General features: G+C 51.1%; 1 protein-coding gene across 4 annotated transcripts in view; it reads left to right on the top strand.

Moving 5' to 3' along the window:
- PPP3CC (protein phosphatase 3 catalytic subunit gamma) overlaps positions 1-17521 on the top strand; it is a 114555-nt gene extending 97034 nt beyond the window's left edge. For 2 of the 4 annotated variants that reach the window (XM_062199392.1, XM_062199390.1), the window contains 4 exons: positions 5728-5809; positions 6410-6507; positions 10933-10962; positions 12000-17521. In XM_062199392.1, coding sequence (XP_062055376.1) covers positions 5728-5809; positions 6410-6507; positions 10933-10962; positions 12000-12187 — 398 coding nt within the window. In that variant the 3' untranslated portion in view covers positions 12188-17521. The remainder of the gene's footprint in view (positions 1-5727; positions 5810-6409; positions 6508-10932; positions 10963-11999) is intronic. The other 2 variants (XM_062199391.1, XM_062199393.1) reach the window with 2 other exon arrangements.
- Positions 17522-20077: the final 2556 nt, after the last annotated feature.

Raw genomic sequence — 20077 nt, 5'->3', positions numbered from 1 at the left:
AACCCCGTAAGCTTTGAAAGCACAGCCTTCTGTGCCAAACAGCCCAGCCGTGGATGCAAATGAAAAAAAATTATTTTTAAGTTTTATTTATTTGAAAGGCAGAGTGACAGAGAAAGAGCTTTTCCACCTGCTGGTTCACTCCCCCAGTGACCACAATGGCCGGGCTGGACCAGGCTGAAGCCAGGAGCCTGGAGCTCCGCCTGGGTCTCCCACATGGGTGGACCATCTGCTGCTGCTTTCCCAGCTGCATTAGCAGGGAACAGGATCAGAAGCCACACCAGGACTGGAACTGGTACTCTGACGTGGGATGCTGGCATTGCAAGCACAGCTTAGCCTGCTGCACCACAACATTGGCCCTAGGAAAAGTTCTTGAGGAAAACCAAGTGCTACTGCAGTGAACACACAGATAAGAAAGCAGACCAGCCTTACTGCTGATAGGAAGAAAGCTCTAGTGATCTGGCTCAAAGATCAGAGCAGCCGAAGCCTCGCTCTGCGCAAGGCCCTGACTCGTCACTGGGAGGGCTGACAGAGGTGAGGAGACTGCAGAAGCAAAGCTGGTGCCCAGCAGGCGTTGGGCCCTGCGGGTCAAGGAGAGAGGCTGCCCTGTAGCGTGAAAGCGCAGGCTGCGCAGCGAGCTGCCCGCGGGCCTGGCCGAGATCTTTCATGCAGGGGGCACCTGCAGCACCAGGTTGCAGGGTAGATGAGAGGCCCTCACGCTGGACGGTGCCGTGACGCAGAAACAGCATCAGATAAGCATTATCTTTCCTTTACAATAGAGCCCTTAACTAACCTAACCTTAGAAAGGGATTTCCTTCATTCAACAAATGTATCTTCATAAACCTAGAGCAAATATCTTATGGTGAAACGCTGAAAGCTCTCCATGATGACTGGCAACCAGACAAGGAAGCCTGCTGTTACTATTGCTGCATGTTGGGGCCGGCGCTGTGGCACGGTGGGTTAAAGCCCTGGCCTGCAGTGCGGGCATCCCATATGGGCACCAGTTCGAGTCCTGGCTGCTCCACTTCCCATCCAGCTCCCTACTAATGTGCCTGGGAAAGCAGCAGAGGATGAGCCAAGTCCTTGGGCCCCTTCTCCCAAGTGGGAGACTCCGAAGAAGCTTCTAGCTCCTGGCTTCAGATCGGCTCAGCTGTCGCCCTTGTGGCCATTTGGGGAGTGAACCAGTAGATGGAAGACCTCTCTCTCTCCCTCCCTCCCTTCCTCCCTCCCTCCCTCCCTCCCTCCCTCCCTCCCTCTCTCCCCCTCTCCCTCTCTCTCTGCCTACCTGTCTCTGTAACTCTTTCAAATAAATAAAATGTTTTTTAAAAGTTGCAGCATGTTAGACATCCTAGCCAGTAGTACACAACAGAAAACAAGGGTTAAAGGTGGAAAAGAAAGAAACAGGTCTAAGTGATACATATGATCACCTATGGAGAAATCTTACAGGAGCCCACAGATTATTAGGGTCAACACATACATTAGTTGACCTACTGGATACAAAATCAATGTACAGAAGTCATTTGGATTTCTGTTTACTGGCAACAAGCAAAATGAAATTTTAAAATGGTTTCCATGTACAGTATTATCTCTAACAATGAATCTAACAGATGATGTTTAATAATACCTTTAAGCAACAAACTACCAATTAAACTAGAAATTAAAGCAGATCAAAATAAGTGGGAAGAAATATTCATGCATTATTGGAAAACTCAATACTGTAGAGATGTAACTGTTCCCTAAATTGATATATGAATTCAGTGCAAAGTTAGTCAAATCTTAACAGGCAAGTCTGATCTGAAAGTTTATATGCAGATGCTAAGGACTGACTCAAAAACTTATATAGGAGTAGCTTGTCTTTTTTTAAATATTTTTATCTATTTATTTGAAAGGCAGAGTTACAGAGAGGCAGAGGCAAGGAGAGAGAGAGGTCTTCTGCCCTCTGGTTCACTCCCCAAATGGCTGCAGTGGCCTGAGCTGGGCCAATCTGAAGCCAGGAGCCAGAAGCTTCTTCCAGGTCTCCCATGTGGGTGCAGGGGCCTATAGGCGTGGGCCTTCTGCTGCTTTCCCAGGCACATTAGCAGAGAGCTGGATCAGAAGTGGAGCAGCCGTGACTTAAACCGGTGCCCATGTGGGTCGCCAACACTGCAGGCAGTGGCTTTACCCACTGCGCCCCAGCGCCGGCCCCAGGAATAGCTCAAGTCTTAAGTGAGAAGACTTGCTCTGTAGGTGTCCGGGTTTTCTCTAAAGCTGGAGTAATTAGAATTATTGGTGCAGGCACACTCCCCTGAAGCAGATCTGTACATCTGGGACACTCGGTTAATACCAGAGGTGGCATCACAGAACAGAGGAAAAATCACAGGAATTTTTAATAAATAAATATTTTATTTATTGTCATTTACTTTTATTTTGTTTGAAAGAGCTAGGCAGAGGCTTCCATGTGCTGGTTCACTCCCCAGTGTCCATAACAAGCAGCTTGACACCAGTACCTCAGAACTCCATCTGCGTCTCCTACTGCGTGGCAGGGGCCCAAGAACTGAGCCAGCATCTGCTGCTTCCCAGAGCGCACTTTAGCAGGAAGCCGGATGGGAAGAGGAGTAGCCGGGACTTGAACCAGGAGCTGTACTGTGGAACGCATGCGTCCATGCAACAACTTAACGGCTGTGCCAAATACCCACCTGAACGCTTTCAATACATAGTTTGAGGATATCTGTTTTAGAAAAAAATTACAAAAATAATAATGGAAAAAAAAAAACAAGAAAGAAACAAACAAAAAAATTAAACTATATGCTATCAAATTGCAAATATTAAAAAAAAAACCCTGCAGGTGAAGTTAGAGATTTAAATATGAAAAAAAAAGATAAAAATGAAAGCAAAACAGTAAGACTTGTAGTATTTAAAATGTAGAACATCTTCATGACCCTGGAGCAAAAGAAAATCTCTGAGGACCCAAAAAGTACTAACCTTACAGGAAACTGTGAATAAAATCCGTCAACATTAGAATCACAAGTTGAGTCCATCGGAAGACTCAAGGAACCATGTGAAAAGAGAAACTGTGCAGTGAACTATGGAATGGGAGAGGATGTTTGCATCAAAATATCCACTTGCAGGGGAGACAGAACTCAGGGCAATGAGATTTGGACAGACACCTCACCCAAAGATGATACCCAAACTGCTGGTGAAATATAGTCAGCCGCATTAGTCCACACAGCAATACAAACGAAAACCACAGTGGCATGTCACCACTCACTAGGCTGGCTAAAATTGGAGATGAGGAATGCCAGTGCTGGCCGGCTGCGTAGCAACAGGAAGTCTCTCACCAAGCAATGGAAATGGGTGTGTCCACTGCGGATCATGTCAAACTGTGATCCAGAGCCTAACACACGGGAGTACACACCCCGTAACGGAGCGGTCCAGCCCCAAGGGTGCACTCAACAGATCTGTGCAGCCGCGAGAAGTGTACTGGGATGTTCATAGCAGCCTGATTCAGAATAGCCGAGAAATCAACCAACCCAGACGACCAGACAGTAAAAAGGCTGTGTTGTTGGTAGTCAGGTAGTGCAATAAGGGTGATGAGAATGGACTTCAGCAACCGGAAACCAAGGCTGAATCTTACGAACAGAATGCTGAGTTACAGAGAGCGACACTAAAAAGTACATGAAATTCAGAACCGATGAGAACCGGAGCGCTGGCGGCAAAGCGGTGGAGGGCGTCAAGGGCGATTCCAGAGGAAGCCACGGGGCCGATTTTCTCTGGGAAGGAGAGGAGCTAGGTGTTAGGAGTGGCCTGCCGGGACGGGCCTCCGTGTCCTGGCGCTGTGTGCTGGTTGACCTGAGTGGTGGCTGTAGCTCTGCGCGCTTTCCTGTGCGTTTTTAGTCACAGTGAGGGGTCTTATTCTCACCCACACCATGGAGGTAGTTTTGTAAGAATTTTTTAGAAGCTGCAAAGCAAATGCATTGTTCTTACTGACGTAACGGATCCAGGAAAGCCAGAGCCCAGCTTAGCAGTAGGGAATGCTGAGCCCCTCAAAAAGCAGAGGGCTCGGCAGCACCAGGTGCTAGGATTGGGAGCCGCTGGTGGGGGAAGGGCAGAGATGGGGGACAGCAGTCAGGGACAGACACCACCTAATGGGCGGTGAAAGCTCTTGAGGTGCTTAAAAGTCCCCCAGTTGCTGCTTTGAAAATAAACAGGTGAATTCAGTGCCTATACGTTGCATACGCAGGTTCCCAACCAGCCACTCAGGGTAAAGTTCGGAGTCGGGCATCTCCACCCACGAGCTCTGAGGTCAGGAGGTAGCGCTGAGGACCACCAGACACGTAGGGGAGGTTGCTGCCAAGCCCCAAGAGAGTAGCGGAAAGCAGCTTGGAAGAAGGTGGACTTCCGGGGGCCACTCCCAACTTGAAAAGGGAAAGCTACACTGTGCCAAAGAAATAGGACGCTGAGCCCAGGACACAGAGGCAGTCCCGGGCGTCTGTTGGCTTCTTTCCTTGCCTTGCCACACAGAGGGTCCCTTTTCCTTTGTCTAAAGTTATTTCTGTGGTGTGTACCAGGATGGGAAATGTTGGGCAATAATGGTTGCAAACTGATGTTAAACTATATCCAGAAACCTCTGCACCGTGGAAGCAGCTACTGACAGTGCCCTCTGTGGTGCGGCCTCCCTGGGGACACCAAGGCTGTGGTCAGGAGCCAGTGCAGCTCTCACTGTGTTTCACTTGGGTTTTTTTCTCTCTTCCATGTAAACCTAAAGTTCTGCTTTCACATTTCTGTCTTCATCTCCTTGTTTCTTGGTGTCTGTTCCCCCTGGAGATCACTACGTTTCAAGTTCTCAGAAAGGTATCTGACAAAAATCTGTGCTAAGAGCTTGTTTGATCTGGCTGTCCTGCCGCACCTCTCAGTGGGACGGTTTACGGTTGGTAGCTGAGTGATTTCCCAAGGCTTGCCAGCCTCCCCTTCAGTGTCGGTGGCTAAGTCTCCTTTGCACCTGCTACTTGATCCGGCAGGATGTTGAGAGCTGGAGGTGAGGAAGGAGCGGCCATGCTTCCTCTGACTTTGGAATGCCGTCGCCTGGTGTGTGCCTGGCCCTTAGCTTCTCACGTGTGGGCTGCTTCCTAAGTCTTGGTTGAGAAAAAGCCGTCGAATTTTGCACTGACTTTCAGTGATGCCTCTTAAGACAGCTTGCCCACCCCCGTCACTTGTGCTGCTCACTTGTCAGTAGTACTCTGAGGAAATAGCTCGCCGTGTCCGTGAAGAGTGTAGGATGAAAGCGACCCTCGCCGCGTTCAGGAGAGCAAGCTGGCGGCGCTGTTGGCACGCTCAAGACAGCTGCTTGAATGACCGCTTGCCGAGGGGCGGGCCAGAGCCTCACTCTCAGGTGGCCCACGGCATTCTCAAAAGAGATCCTTGCTGTAGCAACTGTCCTGTGAGGTCTGTCGGCGTGTGTGTGTGTTTCCCTCTCGGCTTGTTGTTATCTCAGAACCACGTAAACCCTCAGTCTCTCTTTTTTATGGCCCTTCCATTTTTTTACTTCATCTTTTGTTCTGGATTATTTTTTTTTCTCTTACTCCTTAGCCTTTCTGGAATTTTTGTTTGTTTAGGCAAACTTAGGCTTTGATTTCTGTTTTTGAAAAAAAAAATAGTAATTTTTTAAATCAGAAGAACGCTTCCTCCTGCATTTTTAAAAACCAGCTTGTTAACACGTTCCTCTGACTCACCCTGTTCTCTGTATTCTCCAAGGAGGCACTTCAGTTCGGAAAGAAATCATCAAGAATAAGATCAGAGCCATTGGGAAGATGGCGCGGGTCTTTTCAATCCTGCGGTAAGGCTCTCTGTCGTTCAGTGTGCTCTAAAGGGGTGTTGACCGTACGTTAGAAGTCCATTTTGGAACAGCTTTTTAAGAACTGGAATTTGGTAGTAGAACTGCCTGCAGGTCTCCAGGTTGTGTGCAGTGTAGCCGATTTGCAGATTAGTGACTGGAGATGTCCTGGCAGACCGCCCCGGGCCAGCCTCCGATGCGGTGGGTGTGCTGGCTTAGATGTTGAAGTCAGATTGCCTGTACTCAGACTGTGGCTCTGCCTCTCCTTAGCCATGTGAGCTAATCTCCGGGCCTTGGCTTCTGTGTCTGAAGACTGACCTAACAGGACCTGCCTCACAAGGTTGCTAGGTGGACTAATTGGGATACTATATGGGAACATGAGAACAATGCCTGCTTCCCAGGGGCCTCTAATTGGAAAGCAAGAGCTGTCTGGTTGTGTGAAATGGAAATGCTTACAAAACACATCCCTTTCTTGAGTCAGGGAGACTGGAGGTGGGAGAGCTGCCCTCATCTCTGCTGCTTCCCCTCGGTCTGCGTTCTGGAGGTCTCTGTGCTGAGCGGTGGTCCCTGGCATTAACCCAGGGCTTCGATCTTCCTTTGCAGGGAAGAGAGTGAGAGCGTGCTGACTCTCAAGGGCCTGACCCCCACAGGCACCCTCCCCCTGGGCGTCCTGTCTGGAGGGAAGCAGACTATCGAGACGGGTGAGTAGGAGGCCGTTTCTTTCTCGGAAGGTGTGCGTCCGTACCCAGCAGTCAGCGTGCCTTTGTAAACTGGGGCTTCTCCCGATGAGTGGTGCCAGAGTCATCGGATATCCACCTGGAGGGGGGGCGACTAATCTTGACCCTTCCTCCTAGACACAAAATCAATTCAAAATGGCTGTAACTTAAGTGTAAAAAATGAAACAATAAAACTCCTAGAAGAAAACCTGGCGAGTAGGCATTGGGGCAGGCAGATAGTCCTTAAGTAGAACACACAAAGTCCTAACCTTAGAAACAATAAATTGAACTCCATTAAAATTAAGAGTTTCTTCTCATAAATTACATGATTAAAGGAAAGAGAAGGCAAGCCACAAACTGGGAGAAGATTTTTACCGTGCACATGCCTGATAAAGGACTTGTGTTCTGAAAGAACTACAAAGCAATAAGATGAAAGCAAGTGAAAAAGGTCAAAGGGTTATAATAGATACTGCACCAATGAGGATACCAAAAGCACCAGCAAGCACATGAAAAAGTACCTACTGTAGTTACAGTCATTCTTTTTGGAAATGGATATTAAAACCACGGTGCGATACCACTTCGTACACACTAGAATTTGAGGACAGTAGAATGGCTAAAAAAAAAAAAAAAAGGCAAAACCAAGTGTTAGTATGTTGGTGGGGAACTAAAACTAGATGCGTTGCTAGTCACTTGGTTCAACCACTTTGTCAAGCTGCTGGACTGAACGCTTGTCTGCCCTGTAACCCAGCAGCTCCACGTCTGGGGTGTATCCGAGAGAGAGCAGTGTTCCAGTCCACGTGAGGATCTTCACCCCGGCTCTCTCATAATGATACCAGACTGGCCCAAGTGTCTATCAGTAGTAGAGTAAATACATTGAGTCATTTCTACAACAGAATATTACTCATCAAGTATAAAATAAGTTATCTTGGACTCATGTAACAACATACTTGAATGTCACAGATGTTAAACTAAAAAAACCAGACACACACAAGAAGAGCCCAGTGTTGTGATCCTTGATGTCCATCCGTGCTGGTAGAAGTCAGAATGGCACCTCCCTCGATGGTGGACATTAGCTCAGGCACAGGGAACACTGGAGTGGTGGGCACTCTGTCACTCTGGGCAGTAGCTATGCATGTGTCCATACATAAACGTGCTGAGCTGCACATTCCACACTTACGCACATGGTATCCTCACGTGTTTATCTTCTACCCTAACGAGGAGCATTCTGGGAGTTCACGTGTCTGAGAGGGCATTTACCTCTGCGTGCAACTGTCTACCTCAGGGCCACGGCACTGTTCAGTGAGTGTCAGTTCTAGAGATCCGAGGAGGCAGCACTACGGAGTCTTGGAATGAAAATGCTGGTGTTTTTCAGAATAAACATGGATCTTGTCAACCAGGGGAAGAGGCAGGAATCGCATCATTGGCAAGAAAACCAGAGTTGAAGTTTTAGTACCTTAAAAGTTAACTGTTTTTGTCCCCTGGCTTTTACTGAACTCTTTCTACTTTTTTCTTTCTGTGGAAATTTTACTGCTGTTTGCTATAGGGACAAACCCACTGTAGAACTGAATGCCTCCTCCTCTTTCAAATCGGATATTGAAATTGATTTAGCTGTTTAGAAAGAAGACCAGACAGCGCCACGGCTCACTAGGCTAATCCTCCGCCTTGCGGCGCCAGCACCCGGGTTCTAGTCCCGGTCAGGGCGCTGGATTCTGTCCCGGTTGCTCCTCTTCCAGTCCAGCTCTGCTGTGGCCTGGGAAGGCAATGGAGGATGGCCCAAGTGCTTGGGCCCTGCACCTGCATCGGAAACCAGGAGGAAGCACCTGGCTCCTGGCTTCGGATTGGTGCAGTGCCGGCTGTAGCGGCCATTTGGGGGGTGAACCAATGGAAGGAAGACCTTTCTCTCTGTCTGTCTCTCTCTCACTGTCTAACTCTGCCTGTCAAAAAAAAAAAAAAAAAGTAAAAAGACAACCCATAGAGTAGGGGAAGATATTTGGGAATTTCATTTCTCGTAAGGGCCTCGTATCTCAAAAATACAAAGAACGCTTACAACTGAAGTAAAAAAGAGATGTCCCCGCTGCAAAGTGGTGCAAGCATTGAATTGAGTTTTTCCCAAAGAAGCCATAGAAGTGGCACACCAAAAGATGTTCTGCATCATTAGACATTCAGGAAGTACAAATCAAAACTACAGTAACATGCCACTTTCCACCCACCAAGATGGCTGTAACAGAAAAGACAGCTAAGCAGACGTGTTGGCGGGAGTACAGAGACATGGGGACTCATAACTGCTCATGGGAACGTAGAATAGTGCAACTGCCTTGGAAAGCGTTCTGGCGGTTCCCCACATGAGCAGAAATGAAACTCCAGCCCTGGTGGTCGCCACCTCCCCAGAGAAATGAAAACAAACTCATGCAGCAGTGTTCCCACGTGGTGCTCTCCATAATGGCCAAGAAGCTGACGCAGCCCAAGTGCCCGCCAACAAGGTCCATACGATGGGACACCATTCACCCGGGCTTCCGCACGGGGACGTCGTGAAAGTAGAGTCTGTCACCAAGGGGGAGGCCTTACGTCATTCCAGTTATGTGGCATACAGAACAGGAGAGTAGGTTAGTCTGTCACCAAGGGGGAGGCCTTACATCATTCCAGTTATGTGGCATACAGAACAGGAGAGTAGGTTAGTCTGTCACCAAGGGGGAGGCCTTACGTCATTCCAGTTATGTGGCATACAGAACAGGAGAGTAGGTTAGTCTGTCACCAAGGGGGAGGCCTTACGTCATTCCAGTTATGTGGCATACAGAACAGGAGAGTAGGTTAGTCTGTCACCAAGGGGGAGGCCTTACATCATTCCAGTTATGTGGCATACAGAACAGGAGAGTAGGTTAGTCTGTCACCAAGGGGGAGGCCTTACGTCATTCCAGTTATGTGGCATACAGAACAGGAGAGTAGGTTAGTTGACCAAGAGGATGCGGTAAGGATGGACAGTTAGTACTGATGAGTTGGGGGTTTCTTTTGGTGATGAAATATTCCAAAGACTGGTGATGGCTGCACACCTCCAAATGTATGAAACCATTAGCCTGTATGAGTGTATTGGGTAGTTCATGAATCACGCTTCTGTAAAGATCTTCAGGAGGAATGAAACAGCTTAGTTTTGTGTGTCTGTTTCTTATAGCGGCCCTGCGCGTAGGCTGCTCTCTTAATATTTGATGCAAAGAGCAGTCCTCGGAGCACCGCCCGTGCCCCCTTTACCATGCGGCTGGTGGGCTCTGCGGGGAGCCGCGGCCCAGCTGTGCAGCTCCAGGCCCAGCGTGCTCTCGCGCGCCCAGCGGCGGCCTGGGTGGTGTGCTGTGGAAGGCACTGCTGTTTCCCTTGCTGTGTGTTCCCCTTCAGGAGACTGGGGAAGGTGCGGCGCAGCCCTGACAGTGCCTACAGCTGTGGGCCAGAGTCCACACGAGGACCCACTGTGCGTCTTTGAGCATCTCTCCTCTTGCACGGAAATGTAAAAGCCTCAGAAGCAGTAAAACTGTTGCTGTCCCTAGTTCTTCCCTGCTGCCTTTATAACATCAGCCCAGGGGGAGGCGACAGGATTCTCCTAATAGGATCTTTCCCGCTACATCCCCTAACCTTTTCGTATATTAGGGGTTTTCTTGTCTGGAAAAAAAAAAAAAAAGCGCAAGGTTGATCTCACGGTGCTAATTTGCTTCCTTTCCCACGACTGGAGGAGAGGGGGCTCCCTTAGTGACAGGCCTGCTCCTGCCCACTGGGTGGAAGCCGTGTGGGCCGGAAATGTCAGGCGCTGCCGCATCTCTAATCCCAGATGGGTTTGTGAGTTCTCACAGGGAGTTGAGTAGTTCTGTGTCTTTGCTTGCTTAGTGCTCCCCCCCAGGCAAGAAATGACCCCTCACTCGGAACCCGTGGCTCCTCTCTTCAAATCCCAGCCTGTTATTCAAAGGCCATTTTTTAAAAATGAAGTAATTCCAAAGGTCCATTGGACCCCCCTCAAGTCCCTTGAGAGCAACAGGTAGTGACTGTAAATAAGGTTGTCCACTAGGACACAGCAGCGGCTCAGGCAATGTTACCTGAGTTAGGACAAACTAAAGAGTGCTTGTGATGTTAAATTACCGGACAGGACAGATGATTGCGATAGTGAACGTCAGGACAGAAACTGCCAGCTGAGTATCTGGAATGAACTGAGCAGGCCCCGTGCCCGAGGTGTGAGAGTATAGAAGCTGTCCCCGCCTCCCGCTGCCCGGTCTCCAGTTAGTTCCTTGCAGTCCTCCTGTCCTTTCTCCAGCCGCGCGCCTTTCTCGGAGGTGAGGGTAGGCGCAGAGGTGGGGCCCGGGGTGTCTGTGCTGTGGGTTACTCACTCTTTTTCTGTCTTCATTTTTGCATGCCACCACTCCTGCCCTCTCACAGCCACAGTAGAAGCCGTAGAGGCCCGGGAAGGTATGGCCGCATTCCTCTGATGGATGTCATCCTGTGTCTGTCTGCTAGTTTTGAAAAGTTTTATGGACATTTCCAGTCGTTTATTTTTGCATCACCAGAACTGTAACAGTGAGAAGAGGCGTGTTCACAAAGCAAGTGTGCGCTGTGTCCTGTCTGTGTCCCTCTCGGTCACCTTTGCCAGACGTCGTTACAGGCCTCTGTCAGTCTCATGCAGTGGCTGAAGCTTAAGCAGCCGGCATGAGGGTGTCCGGTGGCTAAGTCCTACGTCCCTGCTGTGTGGCAGACATCCATTGGATTCCATGAGCGCAAAGTCGGTCAGCCTCTTAATGACCCTAAGGGAGCTCAAGAACAGAGGCGAAAGTACACTGGAATTTAGTTTGGTTCGTTTCTGAAGTTGCCCCAAGGCAGTCAAGGCAAATTATCTTTGTTTCTATGGAAACATTTTAGGAACATTCTCTATGAATTGGTGGATGAACACCATTGGAATTAATCAGCCTACGTTATAAATATATTAGGTAGGATTGCTCAGACTGGGAATGTCTTTCCTTGGTTAGACAGCTTGAATCAGGAGGAAAATATCTGGATGTTATTTTGACGGCTTTGAACGTAACATTCCGCGCCTGGTTGTGCGAGATAAAAAGCTGTCTTACACCAGAAGAGCAGCTCTCCTGTTTGTGTTTTGTCTCGTGGTCCGTGTGATGTCTGTGCGTGAAGCAGCTAGCCTGCGTCTCACTGGCTCTGTTATTCTGCTGCGCCCTTTTCTCCTGTCCAGCACGTGTCTGGCCTGTAAGAGACTCCTTCTCTAATGTGGTAGGGCCGAGAGCTGGTTGGCTCTTGGTCAGGTCTACTCAGCAGCCTCTCGGGCCTAAAGGAAGCAGCAGCCTTGGAGCAGGCTGCTTCTCCCCGCCCCACCCCCCAGGAGTGCTCCCGGCCGCCTCTGTTCCCCAGGGCCTTGCTGCACGCTAGTGAGGAGCTCCGTCAGGCTGCTGCTGCCCTGCCCAGCTGAGCACAACCCGCCTCTCCCTATCTCTCTGCAGCCATCCGAGGGTTTTCGCTTCCGCACAAGATCCGGAGTTTTGAAGAAGCCCGAGGTCTGGACCGAATTAATGAGCGCATGCCACCCCGGAAAGACGGCGTACACTCGGCTGGGCCAGTGAAGTCAGCGACGCCGGCACACCCGGACACAGCGCACAGGAGCGAGCTGGGGAGGAGAGCCCAGCAGTGACTCGGGGCCTGCTGTGGCGCAGGGGGAGTCAACACCAAGAAGCTTAATTTATTTATTATTGGAAAACGCAACAGCGGCCACTCAGCCCCACGTGGAGGTGCACCCATATCCAGTCGGCATTTATTCTGTACGGAAGGTGACCATTTTGTAATTCCTTTTAATTTATGTTCAGTATATATGTATATATACAAAAGTGCATCTATTTTGTTTTGCCCTGAGTTTTAGAAACAAATCTCATTGTTGTCAGTATGTATGTGGAGTCTTGTGTATGAAGGGGGCCTTCCCCTAATAAAAGGGCCTTGGAAACCTCCGTCCTGGGTTTCTCACTCATACTAGCCATCGCCTTTACTCTTGTTTTTTAGAAGCTCATAGCTTTCATCTAAGACTCATAACTTTTCAAATACAAGAATGTTTTTTTCCTTGTCATTTTTACCCCTTCCTGCTGGGTGCCATTGAAGACAGTCCTCTTAGATTTCAGTCTGAAGCTGCTTCGCGCTGGTGGAAGACTTCATTGTACTAGAACCTGAAAGTGAATAACCGGCCCAGTGCTCTCAGGGCCGAGGGGAGTGATTTCCCTGAGAACCCACTTTTCCTGGACTCTTAGTTCCTTTTACTATGTTCTAGTAAGGAAACATTTAAAACAAGGAAGGATTTTCCTAGAGTTACTTAAAATGTGTCGATCTAACCATAGACACGATTGATGTATAAAATTTCCTTAGAGCCTTGGAGACGATTTTGAAAAGAACTTGAAATATTGCCAGATCCTTTGGCCTTCGTTTTCGGCCCCAGGTGACCTGGCCATCTGCAAGGCGGGTTCCGTTTCTAAGCTCGCACAGCGCCCTCCACAGAGCCGTCAACAGTAAGGAGTATGTGTGCCCACTGTGCTTGCCTTGGCAGTCGCTGCTGTCGGCTCCATCAGCCTTCAGTCTTTCATGTCTGTCATTCCAAAATCACGGAGGCCAGTGGACGCTGATGCACGGAGTGATCTCCCTGGGAACTCAAAGTCTTGCTACAGGGTATTGGACGGGAGAGGATTTCCTGTCTACCAAGCACTGGGTGTTTCTCCGTCTCCAACTCTCATTAGGTTGAACCGTATGTCAACCTCCATAGCATATTCTGGAATATAAAACCAAATACTCAAATAAAGGGAATGATCTTCCCTTGTTTTCCAAGTGACAGCCAACTAGTGAAGGAAATTGGGGGGACACTTGGGCCCCCGTTTTTGGTTTCTGCTGGTCACAGGTCCCGTGTCATAATAGCTATCGTCAGCTCTGCGGCGAATGCCCACACTGCGCGCGGCAGCAGAGCGTGGAAGACGTACGTGTCTGGAACCGCGTAGTGCGCCCCTGGAAGGTGAGAGTCCAGCGTCGAAGCAGGGATCGCAGACAGTCGCGACGCGTGCTGGCAGCTTCAAGGCAACAATAAGGGGACATCATTGCTGTTTAACTTTTCGTAAGAAGAATGAAGACAGCCCATCTTTCTGTTTTCTTACACCTTTTGCTAACAGCACCGAATTTGCTTATGTAAGAGATCACAGCATTTTGAAGGGCTGGGATGTGCCTGCGTGGATTGCCCTGTTAATAAGAAGCTAGGAAGGAGACGCAGGCTCCTCCGCTGGGTTGTGAGTAAACGCTGTGAAAGGAGAAAGACCCCAGCAGCTGTCTTTGCTGACCTTCCTCTCATGCTCCTTCCTCCTCCTGCTCGCTCCCGCAGCCCCAGGGTGTGAAAGGTGCCCTGGGGAACCTTTCCCGATGGCACGTGGTGGAGGTTCCGTTCTTGTCACGGAAGCCAGGGTTACCCACACACACCGCACAGGGTGCTGCAGAGCCTCCATCCGCAGGCTGTGCTGAAGTAGTTATTGCAAATCCTTAGTAGCAAAAAGTCGGGTCTCTAGCTTACCAGGATGATTACTTGGGAATGTCTTCCTAGCTTCTCAAGTGTCCTGTTCCTGGAGGGTGTGTTCCTCAGGTACGTCTGTGCTGTTGAGGGGTCGGCCACAGGAGACAGGTGAGAAGCACAATTTAACATAATGCAGCATCAGCTCTTGATGGAAGCTAGTTTGAAAATTCTGTTGAGATTTTTTTTTTAGGATTTATATATTTGAAAGAGTTACAGAGAGGGAAAGACAGAAAGAGAGAGAACTTCCATCTGCTGGCTCATTCCTCAGATGGCCACAACGACCAGGTCTGGGCCAAGCTGGAGCCAGGAGCTTCTTCCAGGTGTCACACGTGGGTAGCAAGGGCTGAAGCACCTGGGCCATCTTCCACTGCTTTTCCCAGGCCATTAGCAGGGAGCTGGATGGGAAGTAGAGCAGCTGGGACACGAACCGGTGCCCGTAATATGGGATGCTGGTGGCCCAAGCAGCAGCTTTACCAGCTATGCCACAACAATGGCCCCCGGAAACTCTGTTGAGTTCTAAGGGAAAGAGACTTCTACAGAATGGGTGGGAGTACATTTCAGCAGGATACAGATGGCCTTTTAACGTGAGGCTCCCTTGGGCTAGTGCTGTGGCTTAGCAGGATAAGCTTCTGCCTGTGGCCCCAGCGTCCCATATGGGCGCCGGTTTGAGTCCCAGCTGTTCCGCTTCCAGTCCAGCTCCCTGCTGATGCACCTGGGGAAGCAGTGGAAGATGGCCCAAGTGCTTGGCACCCACGTGGGAGACCTGGAAGAAGTTCCTGACTTTGGCCTGGCTGTTGCAGCCATTTAGGGAGTGAACCTCCTCTCTCCTCTCTCTGTGTAACTCTGACTTCCAAGTAAATAAATAAATAAATCTTTAAAAATAAATAAGTAAATAAAATGAGGCTCTCAGTCGATGTATAGTACCTACATAGGTGTTTGCACCTGTGACTCCAAACAGGAGACAGCATGAACCTTAGGAGTACCAAGTTCAAGACACCCCGTGTTAGTGTCTGTGTTCTGACAGGAAGCCAAGGCATGCCCATGCATAGGATGCTAAAACAAAAACGCCCTCGGCGCCCCTTAGAACTTCAGGGTGGCAGTTTGGTTATGGGTACAGACACTGCTGATTGCTGGCCTGCTGTGATGAGATACGGACCACAAAGTGAAAGCTGCATCACACTCTGGGGGGCTTGGGGCGGCCCCTTGCCCAGGCACAGGGAGTCAGTGTGTTCCGTGCCCTTTACCTGGACCTGCACTGCCTTTCTCTGTTCTTCCCTGAACAGCTGCAACTCGCGGAGCACTAGCAAAGGGTCGCTAAGTTAAGGATGACTTCCTGACACCTCCAAATGGGAAATGAAAAGCCCGGGGCTGTTTGTCGGTGGAGGAGTATTTAATGTCCTTGGGAAGCGGTGGCTAATTTCTTGAAACTGGCCTTGGCATTGTCCCTTAGCTTCTCTTCTCAGTGGTTTATTTTCTTTTAAAGATTCATTTATTTTTATTTGAAAGGCAGAGTTACAGAGGGGCAGAGGCAGAAAGAGGTCTTCCATCCGCTGGTTCACTCCCCAGATGGCCACAACGGCTGGAGCTGGACCAACTTGAAGCCAGGAGCTTCTTCCAAGTCTTCCACATGGGTGCAGGGGCCCAAGTGCTTGGGCCATCTTCCACTGCTTTCCCAGGCCATAGCAGAGAGCTGGATGGGAAGTGAAGCAGCCGGGACTGTGCCATGTGGGATGCCGGAGTGGTTAAGGATCTCTCAGAAAGATGGAAGGCGTGCCTCCAGGAGATAGGGCTTGCCATCACTCACGGGTCTCTGTAGCCCCTCAGAGTGGAGAAGGCCGAACTCTGTTCCCTCCGCCCTCCCTCGCTCTGTGTAAATATTGTGGCTGATCTCTAGAATTTTAGCATACCACATCTGTAAGTACAAAATTCAGATTCTTGAGAATTGTGTACATCCTGACTCGTCGAGGTGACCAGCCAGCCAAACTGGTTTAGGAAGATCTCCCCCAGATTGACTTCATTCTAGTTTTGCTTTGCGTCAGTCTCCCCAAGCTATATGGAAAGGTATCTCCTAACCCATGAAGCCTTGTGCAGGTACCCTTCTAGAATCCCCAGTGTTACTCTGGTTGCTACAGTAACGATAGAACCCAAGCTTCTTTCAGAGCATTTTTTAGCTTTCTCTACAGAGGCAGAAAAGTCACCGGCGGGAGGGAGACCCCAGAGCCCCCTTGGGTAGGCAGCTCCATTTCCTAAAGTATCTGTGGTTATAACTGTGGGTCCCATCTTGTGTGGCACCGGCCCCCACCTTTCCTGAAGTCTGTCAGGAAGGGAGTGAGGGGCAGCCGAGGAAGCCCCAGCAATGGGTTGAGGAGGGTCCGGGTTCCATAGGGGACAGTTCCGAAGCATTGTGTTGCCATAGTCCCTTCGGGGCACTGCCACCATCAGCCGCTCGTTAGGAGCGAGCAGATGTGTGTAGAGGGAGCAAGTGGAAGTCGGAGGACAGGGCTGTCGCAGAGGACTGTGCTGACAACGGGGCTTTGTGCCGCTGGCAGAGTGTAAAAGAGGGCGCCCATGTTAGCCTGGGACCTGGGCCCTGGCCTGCCTCTCTCCAGCCCGCCGGAGTGAATGGGGTCAGTGCTGGCTGCCTCATCTATGCAGTCACAAAGGTGAAGAGAGGATCTTCCCTCCTGGGAGGCCTTGGCCTCAGGCCCCAGAGCCTCTGCGAGACTTGCTGAATAACACCTTTGTTCGAGACAGGGTCCTGCATCTTGTCTTCGCCCTCATGACCAGTCTGGGCGGCTTAAGATCGAGAAGAGAGGACACGGACGTGGGCCACCCCTCTGAGCAGCTGTAAAGTAGGGCCATGCACACTGCCTGCCTGTAAGTTCTCGCCCCCTCCCCTTCCCTCCCTCCAAGGAGTTCTCTCTGAATACCCACCCCATTCCCTGCTTTTGTGGGTTCCTTTGCATGTTGAAGTGAAGTGCATATCATGAGGAGGCCTACTGTGGCCTTGGATTTGGGAGCAACGCAGGTGCATTCTTAGCTGCCACAGAACCTTCTCGGACATGCCGTCGTGAGCACTTCACTTCCCCCTCTGGGTAGGCCGTGGCCCAGAGCTGTTCTCCCCAGTGGGCATGTCAGCAGACGTTTTCCCAGAGAGGCTCCCAGGTGGCCAGGCGTAGGAGACTGGCTGTGGCGTCACTTTTTCCGAGGTTCTTCTGGGTGATGGATTATTTGTTTGTGCTTGGAGATTGCCTTCTGTTTCCTGGTTGCAGTGATGTTAAAGAAAATGTTGGCCGTGTTACTTATTGGAAGAGAAACCATTTAGTCAGCCTCTTTGTGCACCAGGAATTACTTTGTCAGAACTTTCTTACTGTGTATTAGAAGTTATCTTTAAGATGGGAGGGAAAAAAAAAACAAAAAAACCTTTAAAATTAAATGGTGACTCTAATGGCTCTCGTGTCATTATTTCTTGTACTTCCTGGTGGAGGCACTTGTTGGCTCTTGCTCGCTTCGTGGTTCCAGAAGTCAAGGGAAGGCCTGGTTTCCGCTGCCTGCACTGGGCTGTAACCATGCTCAGGCAGTGCCCTCCACCCTCCGCCCCCCTGCGCCCCCCGCCCCGAGGGACTTCCATGGCCGCAAGGACCTCTGTCTGTCTGTCTGTCATCCTGCAGCCCGGTCGTGGGAGAGCAGTGTGATGGCTGCCCAGCGTTTCTCTGCTGCCCATCAGAATCGGTCCCCTAGGCCCAGCCTCCTCCCTGGCATCTTGCCCCCCACTAACTGATACTCGAGTCCCAGCTGCTGGGGCGGCTTCTCCAGCAGAGGCCGCTCCTGGGAGAAAAGGCAGCGAGCGCCCAGTCCTTACAAAGCCTAAAAGTAGCTTCCACGACAGAATGGACGAACTCCGTGTGTGCCCCTAAGCGCAGGGATGCCGGAGAGGAGTTGGACTACTGAGCACAAAGCGGCAGAGCAGCCCGGGTGCCTTTGAGAAACAGTAGCACGAGATGCTGTGGGTTCACACGGAGGAATAGGCTGTGCGGGGCGAACTGGGGCTGGGGCTCGGGAAAGCCCCCAGGGGCAGGGAATTCTGCAGGTGATGCCCGTGGTGGTCAGAAGGCGCCACCCAGCACTGTCGGGTCTGCTCACGGCGACTTTGACGTTACAAACACAGCCATGTTACGCTAACAGGCCCGCAGGTGAGCCCACGTTCCTATCTTCAAATAAAGTGTGCATTCTGGGTGCTTCATTACCCCGATGGCATCGTGGTGTAGTGTTGTGCTTAGACCTCGGCCCAGGCTTTCGGGAAGTGAAGTGACATCGGCCCTGCTTCACAGAGTTGTGAAAAACCTTTTAAAAGCCTGGCAATTCGGGACTTGGAATCAAAGTCGCACTGACCTCTGGCTAGATCTGGATCCAGATCTGGTCCCCACCTGCAGCCTGCTCTCGAACTGCATGGAGTTTTGAATCACAGTGTCCAGGTTTTAGGAAGAATCATTTTGGCGGAGACACAGTGCAGTTTCAACAGGAGAAGTGAAGTCGTCTCTCGGACGGTGCAGTTAGGGAGAAAGGAGGTGGGGAGACAAGGTTAGTCTTTGTCCGGGGGCCAGAGCACTACCTCATGGTGTCCCCTGGCCAACACCCTGCCCCTTATCTTGCCTCTCTCAGTTTCTGTGCGCTGGGAGACCTCATTTTCCTGCTGTTGGTTCTGCGCCCTTCTTTGTGGCCGAGGGGACTTGGCTGGGTTTTCGCTCTGAGCTCATCTCTCATTATCCTCCCCTTACAAAACGGACTGGCTGAAGAGCCGAGCGCCACTGGCCTCGCCGTCCTCAGAGGTGCTGGCCCTGGGTTCTCAGAGGCACCCCATGGCACATTGTGCTTGCCCCCCTCCCCGTGACAAGGGGAGAGGCATTGCTGTGGTGTCGCCTGGAGGACGGGCAAACTAGGCAAAAGACCACATCCCCTCACAGCCCACAGTGTTCGGGTGGGGTCTCAGCTTCTCCCCTGAGACCCTCATGTGGATTCCTGTCGCGTCCTGTGTGCACAGGGAGGCCCCAAAGCATCACTACCGTCTCTCCATACGGTGCTATGGCGCACACACGCTCCCTCTGCACTGCCGGCCCCGACACGGAGTGTCTTTCACTCACAGACTGACTGTGCCCAGAGGGGCCAGGCCATGTCACTGCCAGCTTTGGGGGGGGGGGCGCCTTTCAAAAGCCCCAAAGTGGGTCACTTGCATCTTGGCACCCCACTTGTCCCTGTTCCCACGAGTGGCCGGTGCAGACAAGGGCCCGTCAGTAGAATGGCAGCATTAGCAGGCACTGGAGTCGGGAAGGGGCCCGGGAGAAAGGGAGAGGGCCTGGGGGAGGAGACACAGTGCGGATTAGGGACTTGGTTTCGGTTCCTCCCTGTTGTGTCACTGTGGCCTTCACCCCCGCCCCTCTCCCGAGAAGTGCACGCGGCTGGAAAAGGGCCCGCGCTTCCCTAGCTGCTCCATCCTCTTCTGCTTGCTCAGGTCCCTTCTGCCAGCGCAAACACAAAACAGTCTTAAAGGACACCCCAGGGTCCACCCCAGGGAAGGGACAGGGAGCAGCAGGTGCCCCTCCTTTATCTAAACCGGGGGCACCAAGGGCTGCTCAGGGTGGACGGCAGCCTCCCAGTGCTGGGCAAAGACCCCCCTCCAGAAAACAGAGTCCGGCTTATGCCCCTCCTCTCAGCCCACCTTCCGCACCCCGGCTCCCCACCAATGGCAGAGGCAGTTCTCTGTGAGTTGTGGGGGGCCCCAGCGGGGGTATCCACAGGTGGCAGCCTCCAGGGGGTGATGCTGGTGATGGGGATTCCCTAGCTCAGAAGACCACGCGGTTACGCGGTTCTGTAGTTGTGTTTACTGTGGTTGAGATGGCCATGGGAGGCAGAGGATCCCAGAGGGGGGTCCCTCTCACATAGGAAAGTGTGGGGTGGAGATAGTGCTCGTTGGGATAGAAGAATCTGTTGATA

The sequence above is a fragment of the Lepus europaeus genome, chromosome 8, assembly GCF_033115175.1.
Source record: "Lepus europaeus isolate LE1 chromosome 8, mLepTim1.pri, whole genome shotgun sequence".
In the NCBI taxonomy this organism is placed as follows: domain Eukaryota; kingdom Metazoa; phylum Chordata; class Mammalia; order Lagomorpha; family Leporidae; genus Lepus; species Lepus europaeus.
Note: the sequence above shows the minus strand (reverse complement) of the source record. Positions and strands in the feature narration are given on the sequence as shown.